Source organism: Abrus precatorius, unplaced genomic scaffold (assembly GCF_003935025.1).
Source record: "Abrus precatorius isolate BTA unplaced genomic scaffold, Abrus_2018 Scaffold9, whole genome shotgun sequence".
Lineage (NCBI taxonomy): Eukaryota > Viridiplantae > Streptophyta > Magnoliopsida > Fabales > Fabaceae > Abrus > Abrus precatorius.
Window position 1 is genome coordinate 9442209 of NW_020874439.1, and position 15529 is coordinate 9457737.

The following is a 15529-nucleotide window of genomic DNA, read 5'->3' on the forward strand; positions in this document are numbered from 1 at the left end:
TCTTATTTATACGAATTGAGTGACAGATGTCAACACGTAAAGTATTTTGTCCCTCTTTTAAATGAAATGATTAAATTTAAAATAAAAAAATAATTTCGTCTGATTTATATAGAAAATACATGCTTATTTGGCAAAAATTTATTCAGACAAATAATAAGTTTTCATTTTATTTAATTTTGATAATTATTTTTAAAAAAAATATTATTTTATTCATTAAGCCCCTGGATCATGCATCCCCTCATTCTCCGGACACATGTACATCCACATCTCATCTTCCTCCTTGGGACCCATTAACTTGAACTTCTCAACCCGACACATCAACGGGTGGGTTATGTTGCCGCAGGATATAAGAACCCATTATAGATGTATTTGTTTATCCAGGGCTCAGGTCCATTTCCATTGGCATGTGACACAATCTGCAAGAGTGTAGCTGAGTTCTTGTAGTAAGCATGTACGAGTCAGATCGGGTCGAGAATAACTTGAAATCCGCAAAGAGGAAGATGATATTAGCTTCAGCGGTGGCGGCGGCGACAAGGTTATGGTATGTGGAGGAAAAGGAAGATTGCTAGTAGAACCCTCCACCAGGAATGTAGAAGAGGAGGGGGAAATAATGGTGTCTTTGGAGGGACACCGATGGTTAAGTCATAAGAAAGAGAAACCATTGTGTCGTCTTTTTTAAGTGTTACTAGTGTTCATCCAAATTTCATTTGTGAGTGAAGAACTATTTGTTGAAAAGGAATAGTTCTGTAATATTGGAAGATTAAGATGTGTCTTAACGGGTCTTCCTCTCGTCTCAAATCAACCAGACTCGGAAGGGATTGTATGCCGTAAAAATTGTTTAGAGCATTAAAGAAATGATGAACAATGTTTTGTGGTAAAAAGTCATGGTTGAAAAGTGTAAGAAAAACGATCACCAATAAAACATTGTTTTGTCCTCTTAGATTAGGTTTGCAGTGTCATTCTCCTAACATCATCAACTTCCCTGCACCACGATACCGAAAATAATATCACAACTTGTTATATGAAGATAAAACAGGTGGATCACCGGTGGTCCTAAACTAAGCAGGACCACACTACAACAATCCTTGATACCTTAATTTTGAATCATCTCGTGACCCATGAAAAACGTTAAAAGAGTAAACAATGAGATAGTAAAATCATCCATAATTCACTCTCAAAGGCCTAAACCCTTCCATCTTACAATATATTTTATAAAATATTTTTCAAACACATTTTTTTCTTATTAATTAGAATCTATTGAAAATAAACTTTAACCAATAATAAAAAATGTTAAAAAAAAAATACATTCAACAATCGGGTTGCTAACATTGTCACTCTTAAAAATAATTATCGTGTTCAAAATATATCAAGAATTTCCAAAATTAAATTATTGCAGAGAGGGCAATTCCCTCTGTTCACCCAAATCTCCCTAGAACACATCCTGCAAAACGTGTGTCCACACGGTATAAACGCCGCACCTTTATGCCTCACCATGCACACGCAGCAATTATACTCCACCACACCACCCTTTTCTTCTGCGCCACCCCCTTCTTCTTCTTTGCCATATTCTTCAACGTCATCATCATCACTCATTCTATACAAATCCATTTCCTGCTCCGTTTCCTCTAACAAATCCATCAGCGACATCCCCGCCGGCGCGTGGTTGTTTCCCTCGTCGGAGGAGTCGCTGCCGGCGACAGGGTTGTCGACCGGAGACTCCAGTTGGGTTGTCGGATCTGAATCGTTAACGTCTTCCTCGATGACGTCGTTTTGTTGTTGTGCGGCCGAGTTGTGCTGAGTTGATGCGGCCGAGTCAAGGCGAGCTTGAGATGATGGCAACGTTGTTGTGTTAACATTATCATTAACGTTAGTGTGCTTGAACCGAAGCTTGTCCTTCAAGGCTTGCCACGGCTTGCGATGATCCTTGACGTTGTTGTTGTTGTTGGGTTCATCTTCGTAGATGATGTCTTGGAGGGTTCGGCTTCCGCTTCGGCTCAGCCTGCGGCTCCCTTCGGCTTCGGTCTTCTTGAAAACGACGTCGTCGAGCATCAAGCTGGCTAGCGAGTCTCGGCTACTACTGTTTCCAGCTGTCATTTGATCATAGAGCGTTACCCTCCGGCGACCTTCCATTTTCCGAGAAAATTTGCTAGCAACTTTCTTGAGAAAATATAGAGAATGAAATTTCCAGGGAAATTTTCCTGGAAAAGTTGGGGGCTTTGGTAATTGATTAAGGAATGGGTTGAGATTTGGTTTGGCAAATTGTAGAATGGGTATTAAGGAAAGGATTGTTCGTTTGATGGAGAATTTATGAGGTAAAAGTGTTTTTTCGGGCAAGCAAGAAGCGGTAGGTTGCTACACTTGCAAGTAGTTAATGGGATGAAGATAAGCAATGAGTCAACGTTTCTGTTTGGAGAACTTTCTTTTTCTGAGAAAACAAAAGCAAAAGCGGAAAAGCAAAAGATAAATAGAAAATGACAAAGGAAAGACAAATAAATAATATATTAAGCTGATTTAATTTCGGATATCGTGCCAATGAATTTAGGAAAGAATTGTGAATTAAAAATAATTTTAAAATATTGTGATATAATTTTTCAAATAAGTATATTAAAGGTTAACAATATTTTAGTAATATAATAATTTATAAATTAAATGATATAATAAAACCTACATTTTAAGTGTATTTTAATCAAATTTGATGGAAATTTTAACAATTATTTTATTTTACCAAGAGTTTATAATATAGAACGCAGACAATATTTTATAAAATGTTATTTGTAAATAACACCGACTAAAAATATACATATAATCTTAACTTAGTAACTCAGATTTCATGTATATAGGGAATTATTATCACAATAGAAATTTAATATATGTGACCAAGAACGTAAAATTTGTGAAAAAGATTATGCAAGTGAGGCGAAAAGTTAAGTAAGAAAATGTGAAAATGAGGGAAAACAATTATTCAAGTGAACCAGAAAAAAATTAAGCAAATGAGAGAAAAAAATTCAAAATGAATGACGAAAAGAAACAAATAAAAGAAAAAATAATAAAGAAAGAGCAAAAATAATGAAAAAAAATTCACTTAAATGAATAATAAAATTTTATAAGGAATTATGTGAAAAATGGAGTTATAGAAAAAAAAAGTTGAGTCAATAAATTTTTTACTTTAAATAAATATTAAAATAAATATTTTTAAATAAAAGATATAAATTAATATATTAATATAAAAATTTAATTGGACTTTTAGTTTTTCAACTTTTCAATTTGTTGGATTTTAATCTCTACACTTTTAATTTAGTGATTTTATTCTTCTAATTTTTTTATTAAAAAATTTTCATTTTTTTTAATTTGACATTTAATTTTTAACAATGTAATGATGTGGACATTTACAGTGCTAATGTGTTTAACCATAAGAATTATTAGTTATTAAGTTATTTAAAATATAATTATTTTATTTTAATAAAATTATACCTATATGTGATGTGTTAAAATATTAAGGTTACAGGTTGAAATTCTTTTATTTATAATTTATGTCTAAGAAAACTTTAAACTAAAAAAAGTATGGCATAAATTTGTTGAATAGAGTGGAAGGATTATAGGGAAACTTACTTATAAAAGAATAACATTTTTAAAGAGTAAGAAAGCTTATTGAGGAAGTACAAGAGAGAGAAAAGTAAAATCTCAATTTAGCAATCCACACACATAAAAGAAAAGTATGGTAAAGAATTCTTCAAGAGGAGGGTTGAAAGTTGCCAAAAAATTATGTGTCAATGTACATAATTTTTTATTCACTTTTCATGCATTGGGAGAAGTCACATATATGGTCATAACTCAAATGATTTAGGGTTTTTCAATTTTAACAGTCCCCGATGTATGATATTTTGGATTAAAAATGTGGTTTCTATATTTTAAAATACTTTTTTTATTGTATTTTGTAGACTAAGTGTACATCATGTCATTCAATTAAAGATACACCATGGTGGGTTGTTTGTGGAACATCCCTTCTTATATGTAGATAAAAAAGTGGAAGAAACTAATTGAGAAAGAGACTCAAATGAAATTTTTTATATTGAGTTGATAAAGTTAATAAAAAGCATTGAGTACCCCTTCTTCAAGTACTTATGATATAAAGATCCAAAATTCGACCTTATTGATGGTTTGAGATCACTGAATTGTAATAATAAATTGTAATAATAAGGTGTTGAACTTTTCAAAGAATGTCAAAGGAACTAAGATAGTAGAAATGTTTGTGGGGCATTTAATTGATACTCCTATATTTGTTGAACCATGTTTTGATACAAATGCCAATAAAAGCAGAATATATGGAGGGAGTGGAGTTAGATAGTGAAATTGAAGGAAATGAATATTAGCAATCACCAATTGGAGAATAAAATTTGAAGATGATGCAAACTTTGTTAGCAAGTTAGGAGATAAACTGGACAATGATAACAATACATCATTGGGTAATAGTGATTTTGATGACAATTGGAAGCCTATACCACTATTTGCTAAAGGGAATGAAGTGAATAATGTTGAGGTTGATGCAACATCTGCAAGTGGATCTTAAGCCATTAAGAAATGTTGATGATTTTGATGATGAAAATGGTGATTTAGAAGACTTACATAGTCCAAATAATCATGAAGATGAAGGTGCTATTAGAAAAAAAAAATTCCTAGATTTAAGATGCATGAAGGAGAAGGAGGAAATTAAGGAGTACATTTATTGTGCATAAAAAATGTGTGCCTAAAAAAGTGAAAAAAATGATGGTTGTAAATTGTATGGAATGTTTCCTTTTCTATTTTAGGATTTCAAATTCCACAATCTTTAAATATTTTCAAGTTGTCAATTTTACTAAAACTCATACCTGCCGCAGGACTGTAAAAAATAAGTTTTCTTGCTAAGAAGTTCATATATACCTTAAGGCATATCCAAAGATAAAGATAAATGAATTGATTGGTGATGCAAATGAGAGATTAAATTATTTAAACACTAAGTATATATGGCCAAGAGAAAAGCCATTGACATGATTGAATGGACTACATGTGAGTAATACAATAATTTGACGGCCTAATGCATAAGAGTTTAGGAGATGTAATCCAAATTGTACAATTATTATTAAATAAATGTGTGGATGATCAGCTTAAGAGAAGTAATCTAAATAGGACATGCAAATGAAAGACTATACCTAAGAGATTGATACCTAAAAAAGGAAATAAGGGTGATTTTTATCCTTTTTTTTTAAGTTTTAATGGATAAATATGCTTGACTAGTTAGTTGTTGACTACACAGAAGAAAAATGCTACAAAAAAAAAAAAATCATCATAAAGTGCAAAAAATAATAATCATAGACTAGTTGCTAAAGCATTTACACACCCATCTCAAATTGCAGAGATAATCAATCTTGGAGTACCAACTAAAGGATTTACTCTTAATGCATTTTCAAAGAATGTACTAATGTTGGGAGCAAAAACGTAAACAAGTGCATGATACCAAAAAATCACAAACCATATGGTGTATTTAAAAATTTATAATTTTATAGGGATATTTTATACTTATTTAGTAAGGTCATGGTGATATTTTTTTGTTTTGCAAGTAATGACAAAGTATTAGATGTTTATTTTATATTTTAAATTGAATTTCGATTTACATTATTAGACAATTGTTTTGCTCTTTGTCTAATGAAATACAATCAATATTTTTCTTTATATTGTTATAAACTATTTTATTGTTATAAAACATGTTCATAATATCAATGCCTTCAAAACCTGTATTTAAATTATATATATTCTGAGATTTACCTAAATTAGATTTATGGTTTAACTAATGTACTGATTACAAATTCAATATAAAAAATCAAATAACCATGGTAACTAAAATTTTGTATCAAATTAGAGTTAGACACAAAATATTCTAATAAGTGAGCTACAAAGCATTCCATTGCATTTAGGTTCATGTATAAAGCATTCCATTACACATAGAGATTGATATTTCTTTTACTAAGTACAATACATTTAGCAAAAGGACTACATATTTTTTCAAATATCCACATAACAATAAAAACAACTTCCTAATCAAATCCTGACACTACCCTTTGGCCACCATGAAAGCAAGAGCAAACATCAACAACCATGACATCCTAAGAGCCACCATTAGAAATTTCTTCTTCTTCTACAAAGCATCCATATTCTTCATGTCTTAAACATTATAGGTTAGAAATTACAAATAAAATTACAAATTAGAATGTATCATGTCTTGAACATTATAGGTTAGAAATTTTGACATGGATTATGTTTATCCATAATGTCAACAAAGAGACTTCTATACCACAATTACACATCTTGGGTCATCTTCTATTTTTTATATTAGTGGAGGAAAAAGTAATTTATGATATTTCACTTTCACCTCTCCAACCTCCAACCATTCAAGATTCAATCATCTCTTTCCTATAATATGAAGTTATATTTTTTAAAAAAGTCTTTTTACTTGGAAATGATATTGATAAAGAAGGTAAAGATTATATACACATACACAAAAATAAAATAATTTATTTTATTAATATATTAAAATTAACATTACATGTTAACATATGCATTTGTCATGTAAAATCTTCGTTAAACACTTGCAAACCTTAAAAAAATTCTATTATAACTTGAACACTGTATGAGATTATATATATATATATATTAACATACACATGCAAAAGAGAGTAATAATTTATATGATCAAAATTAGATCATCCATTATTAAAGAGAAATCATGTAACTAGCTGTGAAAAAAAAACTAAAATAAATTAATAATTAAAAAAATTATAAAAAAATGATTATTTAAAAGTTGTTTATTTTCTCTTTTTAAATATAGTTTTTTACTTTTAAAAATAAAAAATAAAAAAACTCATTTATTATGTAAATTTTAAAAACTACTTTTAAAAATAATTTTTTATTTTCAATTTTTAAAACTAAAAAACAGAATTACTAGTCAGATATTTTTGTTTTCATTCTAAAACTAATAAAAATTTAACTAAAAAAATTTAAAAATTAAATTATCAAATAAATTTTATTTTATTTTAAAAAAAATAATTTTATAAAAGTTTTAAAATATATATTTTTTAAATTAAAAGTCAAAACTAAATCCCTTGTCATCGGTTTTTTTCTTTTCTTTTCTTTTCACTTCTAAACCACAAAACCAAAAAATGGATCATTCCTTATTTGCCTCTGCACTGTGATGTTGTGCGACGTTGTTGCTTTGCCCCCACAACGCTGCTCTGACAACCCCTGTATGATGCTATTGTGCAACACTACTCTGGCACGATGCAACTCTCCTCTGCATGACATTGCTTCGACAAGGGCGCTAACATATTGCAGGATTAAGGGGAGAAGCTAATATACTGGGATACAAAGAATTTAATATTAATGATTGTAATAATACTTAAAAATATTATTTATTTTTATTTATATTTAGCGTCAAGATATTATAATTTCTTTTGAACTTTATATTTGATTTGGTTTGTGTATTATGTTTTGTCGTATAAAATTATGAATATTATATATGTTATATTATTTAATTATTATCAGTTCAACCATGTTGAATCACAGTTTAAATTAGTGTCTTTATCAATTCAATGACTAGTCCAGTTCTAATAACCACGGTAATAATAACATATGATATGATAATTTTAGAAAGAAAATTTGAACAAGAAAGAAATTAATAAAGATGCATTAATTCTAAAAATTATGGGCATCACTTAATTAAACACTAAAAATTATAAAATTACATTTATCAACCATCAAATAATAGTTAATTAGTCTTAAACATAATAAAAATAAATAAAATAAAATAACCAATGCTCTATAATTTTAAAAACAGGAATTATATTTTTATAATTTAAAAAAATAAATTGCACTCGCAATTTTATAAATTAATTTATTGGATTAGGAAGAAGTTCACTAGGGAATACAAGAAAAATTAGAAAAGTTTTGTAAAACAGAGTGAAAAAAAAAAAAAAGATAAAGATTATGGATGAGATAATAAATTTTGTGAGTAGGAGCTTTCAAATGAGACCCACAAAGCAAAGTTGAAGACAAAAGAAATGGGAGGGACATGAATGCCTTGGATGCCTTGGGTCCCCAACAGAATGAGAGCCACGCACGTATGTGAGATATGCCATGTGCACTACTTTCATTGGTATAATTGATTGACCACACTAAGTCTAGATGTTTAATAAAATTTTATTCAATATTTTTTTTATCTTTTTATGTTATATAAACCCTCTTTGATTTATGTAATAATAAAATATTACAAATTTTCTGTATTACAGAATCATTTTAATTTTTTTATACTGTTATATGAATCAGAAAGATTAAAGTAATATATAAAATGAAAGAAAAATATCAAGCGAAATTTTATTACACTTCAAAGAGTGTGTATGTGATTTATCTTAATTCATTTATTTTTGAGAAAGAAAACCTCAAGAAATAAATAACATTCATTGATGAAAAATAAAAAATTAGTAACGTATTTTTGTTATTGATTAAAATATATTAAAATTTTACTAATATTTAATTTTCTTTTTAATTTAATAATTTTTACTCGTATTTTTACAATTTCTAATTAAAAAAGTGTATTTAAAAATACAAGTAAATAACAAGAGTTGAAATATGCAACAAAATTAAAAAGGAGAATCAAATCATCGATGAGACATAGAATGATACGTGGTGGGGTGCTTGGCATTATAAAAGGCTACCAAAAGATGCATAGTTGCTGCAGTAGTTAGGTGTTGGGTCTCATGGGCGTGTCACCTTGTTGTCTTTATTTCTCTTCTGCAGGTGAGTCATGGCTGTGCACAATGCTTTATGCATTATTTAGGTTTTAATCAATTCATTCAGCGTTGACTTCGACAACATATTAAAGGTAATAATTATTTTAAATGGTTGCTTCTAATTAATTGTTACAGAAATAAAATTGACTTAAAATATATTTTATTTTTAATTAAAATAAAATTTAGTTTATTATTATTTTAAATAAAAGAGAAAAAGAATTTATTTAAAAAAAGCAAGATAAAAAGGTTTGAAAATTTTATTTTAAATCAATAAGTCTAATTGTTGCTCTTGTGTATCTCTAGAAATAAATAATTTTAAATTGAAAATTTTTAGAGATTAGAAAGATAAGGAGTTAAAGTGCACATGTGGAATAACAAAGAATTAGAACTTCAATGGAAAAGTAAAATTTAATCAAGTAACATAGGAAAATGGTGTGAACCAAACCATAAAGATCTTGTCAAAAAGTAGAAGAGAATAAAATTCTAAAATAAAAATTAGATAAAATTAAGAGGAATTTGATTTATGAGACAAGGAAAATGAGTAAAAAAATAAAGCCATTAGGACTTATCCAAGACATTTGACAAGAGAAACTTTTTAAACAAGAAAAGTATACATGACAAAAGAAAGAAGCAAAAGGTTTCAAGCCATTTACATGTCATTTTATTCGTGAGCAAGTGTATCTGTTAAAAAGTAATAAAGAATTTCTAAAATAAATTTCATAAATATTGTCCCATAGAGATTTATTTCCAACTACCAAGAATATTTTAATTCAATTGTTTGAACTTAAGATATACAAAATTCATTAAAACAAGGATTCAAATATAAAAGTAATTAAGATGAATTAAAATACTGCAACCTTTGATAATAAACTAATCAAAAATAATTCTAAGACATATAGTTTTACCTTTACACTTCTCTATGTTTATTTTTAGATTAATTATAATTACGATTTCTTTATTATTGTCAAGCACTCGTACAAAAGCTATTAACTTCTAATAATCATACAATGTTGACAGTTTTTTCTCTAAGTTATTACTCCCAATAGTCATGTAAAAGGAAGAAAAAACATAAAGAGTCTGCGAATTATTAATTTAATAATGATTGAAAGAGAAGAACAAATCTTGATCCACCTAATTCTTTGTCTCGTTTTACCCTATAGATCTATTAACTATATGTGATACAGTCGCATAAAATATAATTAATTATGGTATGTTTAAGAGTTATCAATTTTGAACATACAAATATAGCATAGTAGGATAAACATCAATCAAGAAAGAAAATTGAAAATATTATCAAGCATAAAGGTCACATAGAGTCATGCGAAAGATCTACCATTATTTTATCTATGAATTTAGCTAGACATAATGTAATAGAAACTAAAATAATAATAAACCAATCCACGACCATTTGAAAAGTAAATGCAAACTAAATGAGTCTCCAATAGAGAAGAGATGGAGAAAGGTTTTTTTTTTATCCCAAGACACGCTCTTAAAGCTCCAATAGTCGTTAACAATTGGCCAAAACTAAGATTCGACATGAAGATGTCTAACTTGTTGTCCATGAGGTTCTTTAAATAGGATTTCAAAACCCTAATATTTTTTTAAAGTTGGATATCTCAAAGGCAAGCATAGTTGTGCTCACCAATATGCATAGCCGTGTATAGGTTTCAAAGCATGAGCGTGCTGGTTGCTAAGGAATGGACGTGCTTATTGTGGCATGGCCCTATTTTTCATCTAATTGAAGCCCAAAATCTCATTATGACATTTTCATACTAAATTGCATAATTAATAAAAAAAATTAGTACAAAATTCTAATAAAATAATGGTCACGCATGTAAATATGGGCTCTAAAATCATGACAAAATATAGACTTATTAACCTCCTCATACTTGAGATTTGTTTATCCTCAAACAATGTCTTGGTTAGGAAAAAGGAAGTAACTTGAAACATATCATTACAACAAGATTAAAATTTGATCAAGTAACATAGGAAAATGTTGTGAATCAAACCATAGGGATCTTGTCAAAAAGTAGAAGAAAATAAAATTCTAAAGTAAAAATTGAATAAAATTAAGTCAACAGAACTTATTCAAGATGTTTGACAAGAGGAACTTTCTAAACAAGGAAAGTAAATGTGACAAAAAAGAAGAAGCAAAAGGTTCCAAGTCATTCACAAGTCCTTATAAGACTATTTCACTTGGATAATTTATCTTCCTCCATGTAAGCATTCAACGTGAAGTCCCACTCGCATTCAATGTGTAAAAGTTCTCTTTCCTAGATCTTCCAACATGTTAACATCCTTTCATTTTTCAAAATTTTCAAATCTAACCAAACACGTATCCAATCACTATACCTCATACTTCAACATCAAGATTTTGTGGTCCCAAAACTTTCGTTTTCTTTCTAACTTCATACATCTCGTGGAACATGAAAGTAAGAAGGGGTTAAACTGCGAATGTTCATTCTTTCCTTCATTGCATTTAGTTTTCCTTTCCTTCTCTTTTTAACATTGAGGACAATGTTACACTTTACGTATAAAGGGGTGTATTTATCCAATAATATGTTTCTTATTATATGTTCTTAAGTGAATTCTTATGCTCCCTTTATTTTGATAATTTGAAACTTTTGTACTCAAGGAACCCAATTTTTTGAGATAAAAGAGCATATTAAGTGATAGTTACTGAATTAGAGATTATTTTTAGGAAATTGATAATTAGCTAAGTTCCTTACTTTTCTACTCTATGTTGAATTAGCCCACATATTCAAAGTTTGAGCATTTTATGAGGATTTTTATCCTAATCTAATTGATAACACCCCTTTCCTTATTGTTGTCTTAATGTGATTGAAGTACACAATATGATTCTTTTCTTGATGTTTAACATGTTTGATATGCACATAGTTCTCTCTTTGAGCTTGATTAATTTTCTCTTGGTCCTGTAACACTTTTATTTTTATTATTGTATTTTATTATATTTGTTTTTAAAATAGAAAATTCTAAACTTTTTAAAACTGCAGGAGATCTGGTTCAAGCGAGACTGATCTTTTAGACCATTCGCTGCAAAGTATTCTTACTCAGGTGAGTTGAGTCTCGCTTATGAGAAAATAGATAATATTGACCCAACTGTACTATTACTTAGGCGAGAAGGTATCTTGCATAGGCGAGATGGCACAGGAAAATGAGGAGCTCTTTGGACCAGGTCTCACTGAGGCAAGATTATCAGAAAATATATGTAAATTTCTATATGGTTGTCACAACTAGACAATCACAACAGTACGACAAAAACGTGTTTAAGAAAAGTATCTTTTAGTCGTAAAAATATTTTCTAAAAAATCAGAGGAGTCACCACTAAAGTTTATTTTAAGAAAACCTTGAAAAACTTTTAAAATAATATGATCTTTGAAACAAAAAATGAGTTTGAAAGTCATTTACGTGTAGGGAAGGTATTAACATTATACAATGTCTATTTAAATAAAGATTAATTGTGAAAATTTATTTTAATTTTAAAAAATATTTATTTAATTCCTAAAGAATAATTATTGTTATTTTTATTTTAAAAGGAAACAAATTATTTGTTAAAATGTTAAAAAAATTATTTTAAAAATTGTTTTGACTTGACAAGTCCAATTCCCGCTTTTATGTATTCTCAACTGCAATAGAGAACTCAAAGTCATATAGTTTTATCTAAAAATTATGAAGCTGGTTGATTAAAATTAATTTTAGTAAATTAAAGTTTATTTTGAAATTAAAATTATTTTTATAAGATTATAATGTTTAAGATATAAGATAATGCGATTATACATGTATCGTAAGAGAAATAATATGGAAGATGAAGGAAGATCACACAACTGTACTGTAAATCGTTAAAAACATTATCTGCAAATGAAATATTTGAATTTATATTTAACTTATGATTAATGTTGAAAAAAAATTTAAGATAGAGTAAGTTATATATAAATCTCTTATGATTTTTGGACAATCAAAAGTAATTTAATTCACACATCGATACTGCAAAAATTTGTATAATAAAATGAAGAAATAAATTTAATTTATCAAAGTAATAATAATAATAATAATAATAATAATAATAATAATGACTTAAACTTAATTGTATTTAGTGAAATGAATAACATTTAAGAAGAGAAATGAAAAATATATTTAAATTAATTGGTAAAGATAATTATTTAATTAATAAAAATTTTAAAAAATCATTGGATAAGCTTGTATTGCATGAGGCTCAAGGTAACATTGGTGTATAAAAGATCTTAACAATTTAAAACGAGTAAAAATAGAGACGCTACATAATAACGTTATAAATCGCTGCGCTTAAATAATTATTTAAATTAATTCAATAAATCAATTAATAATTTCATAATTAAAAGAAAAAAAATACCTAAACAAACTATATTTAATCAATTACAACTATTTATTTAATTGATTAAAGTTATAACGTATTAGATTTTTTATTGCATAAGACTTAGGTAACGTCGGTACATATAGGCATTATCAATATATAACACATGATGATAGAGAAATTATATGTTAATGTTATAAATTGTTGCATTAGTTAAATTAAATAATTTTTTAATTAATTAAATATATTTAAATATAAGATAAAAAATAAAAAAAATTGTTTAAGAGAGAATGATAATAAAAAATAACATCATAACGCTATACCTTGCCCTTAATAGATCATATACTATTATGCTATATGAGTGTTAATTAAATATTTGCACATGTCTCAAGGAAATGCAGGATATCTTCTCCACAAGAGAATGTAACATTATTCTTTTACTCAAAAAGTGACCAATGTAACACCCTCATTTTTATTCCCTTGTTTTTGGATAAAAATATAAGTTTTGGTACAATTTGAGACGTGGAGTTTCTCCGCAGAGCCCATGAAGAATCTAGTTCTTAGACCCATTTCCAGGTAAGAGGAATATTCTTGAGCCTTAGTTCTATTTCTATAGATAGTGACTCCATGAGAATAGAGTAACCTGTTTTAGTAATAATCTATAAAATTTTTATGAAACCATATGGTAAAAATGAATTTTTGGTATAAAGAAAAGTTTTGAGTTTATTTGAAATCATTGGAATCAAATTCTTAGCAAAAGCCATGAGATAAAACAATAATAAGATGTTTTATAATTAAGTTACTTCAGATGTATATGTGTTGAATGATAAAATGTTAAGCGTAAAGTGATGTGTTTTCTTGTTTTATTATTGTATGTTTAATTGATAAGTTAAGTTTTGAATGAAATTGATGTGAATGGATTAACTATCTTTCAATAACAAAAGAAGTTAGGTTACATGTGTGAACTAGAAAAAGTAGGAATACTTGTACTCTAGATATAATTGATAAATCAATTTGTTAGAAATGGAATGTTCCTAATTTAATATATGAGGTTTTGAAAATATTTTCTACATTAATTTCATTATTTTATAAATTAAGAATTTTAGTGGGCAAGGGATGCTCACCCTTACAACTATTTTTCAAGTAAAGAAGGTCGATCTGTTTTAGGATCATACTCGCAAGGAATGATAGAAAAAATATTGCTATACAAAAATTTAGTTTATTTGGAATGACTGTAATAATATTATTGACTAAGTTTCTAATCAAAGTTATCTACCTTATTTAATTATATTGATGAAAGTGTTTAATTGGGAGTTAAAGCCCTTTGATAAATTTATTATGAAGGATGATTAGAAAATATATGTATAATATTTAATGACTAATTGTTAATATAACATTTCAGCTTTTCTTTAAACGTGTGCATTGAAGTTCTAATTTAAAAATTTACATGCACAAAGATTTATTATATACTTATTGATCTTTTACTTAGTGTACTCAAACAATTAATGATATTTTTATAATTATATCAAAGAAATAATTTTAATAAATATGGGGTGTTACAACCAACACATTATACATAAAATGTAGAGTAAAAATATATAAAATTTATATTGGGTGAACATGTATACAAACTAACATCTTACAAAAAGTTTAAATAATTTAATAAGAAATAAGTATTTAACATATTTATTAGGTTAGTTTAAATTAATGAATTAATCTTTTATTAATTAAAAAAAAGTCTCATAAAAAATTAAAATAAAATTTGCATTTATTTAAGCTCTGAGAGAATCATCCTAACTCAAAAAATAAAATTATTCAAGGGGTAATCAACTAACAAAAAAAAAAACATTTAAGTGATGTCATATTTTCAATAAGTCACAGATTTATTAATCTAAAACAATCAGAATAAGCTATTCTCTATTTTATGGAAAGAGCTATGTCCATCAAAATATCTAATATTTAAAAAATTGCTCAAGGTAATGATTTTATGTTCAAACTAAAGATTCCCTTGGCATATATTAAAAGGCATATACTACTCACATGTAGAATAATTTTAAATCGTAAAATCCAACGTCGTAAAGACTCATTTAAGCTTGTAAATGTGTACGAGCTTCAAAGAGATGCAGGTTGATGTTTTGTAGATGTAATGATGAACCAAAAATTTAATAGAAATACCAAGAAGAAATTAACAATGACTATTGGGCTGTGACACAATGGAATGCAAATGATGCAAGTCGTCTCCTTTCTGCTTGAACCCCCTCCTATTGTTTTTTTCAACCCCTTTTCTCTGCTCAATTCCCCTTTTATTGTCAGGATTTTCATAAAATGCTAAAATTATGAAAATTTTCCTTTAATGTATAAA

The 15529-nt window shown here is 27.6% G+C and overlaps 1 protein-coding gene across 1 annotated transcript; it reads right to left on the reverse strand.

Moving 5' to 3' along the window:
* Window positions 1–1315: 1315 nt before the first annotated feature.
* On the reverse strand, window positions 1316–2421 carry LOC113851527 (E3 ubiquitin-protein ligase complex SLX5-SLX8 subunit SLX8-like). The gene has a single exon (XM_027482035.1). The coding sequence runs from the start codon at window positions 2128–2130 to the stop codon at window positions 1357–1359; it is 774 nt and encodes a 257-aa protein (XP_027337836.1). The 5' UTR covers window positions 2131–2421; the 3' UTR covers window positions 1316–1356.
* Window positions 2422–15529: the final 13108 nt, after the last annotated feature.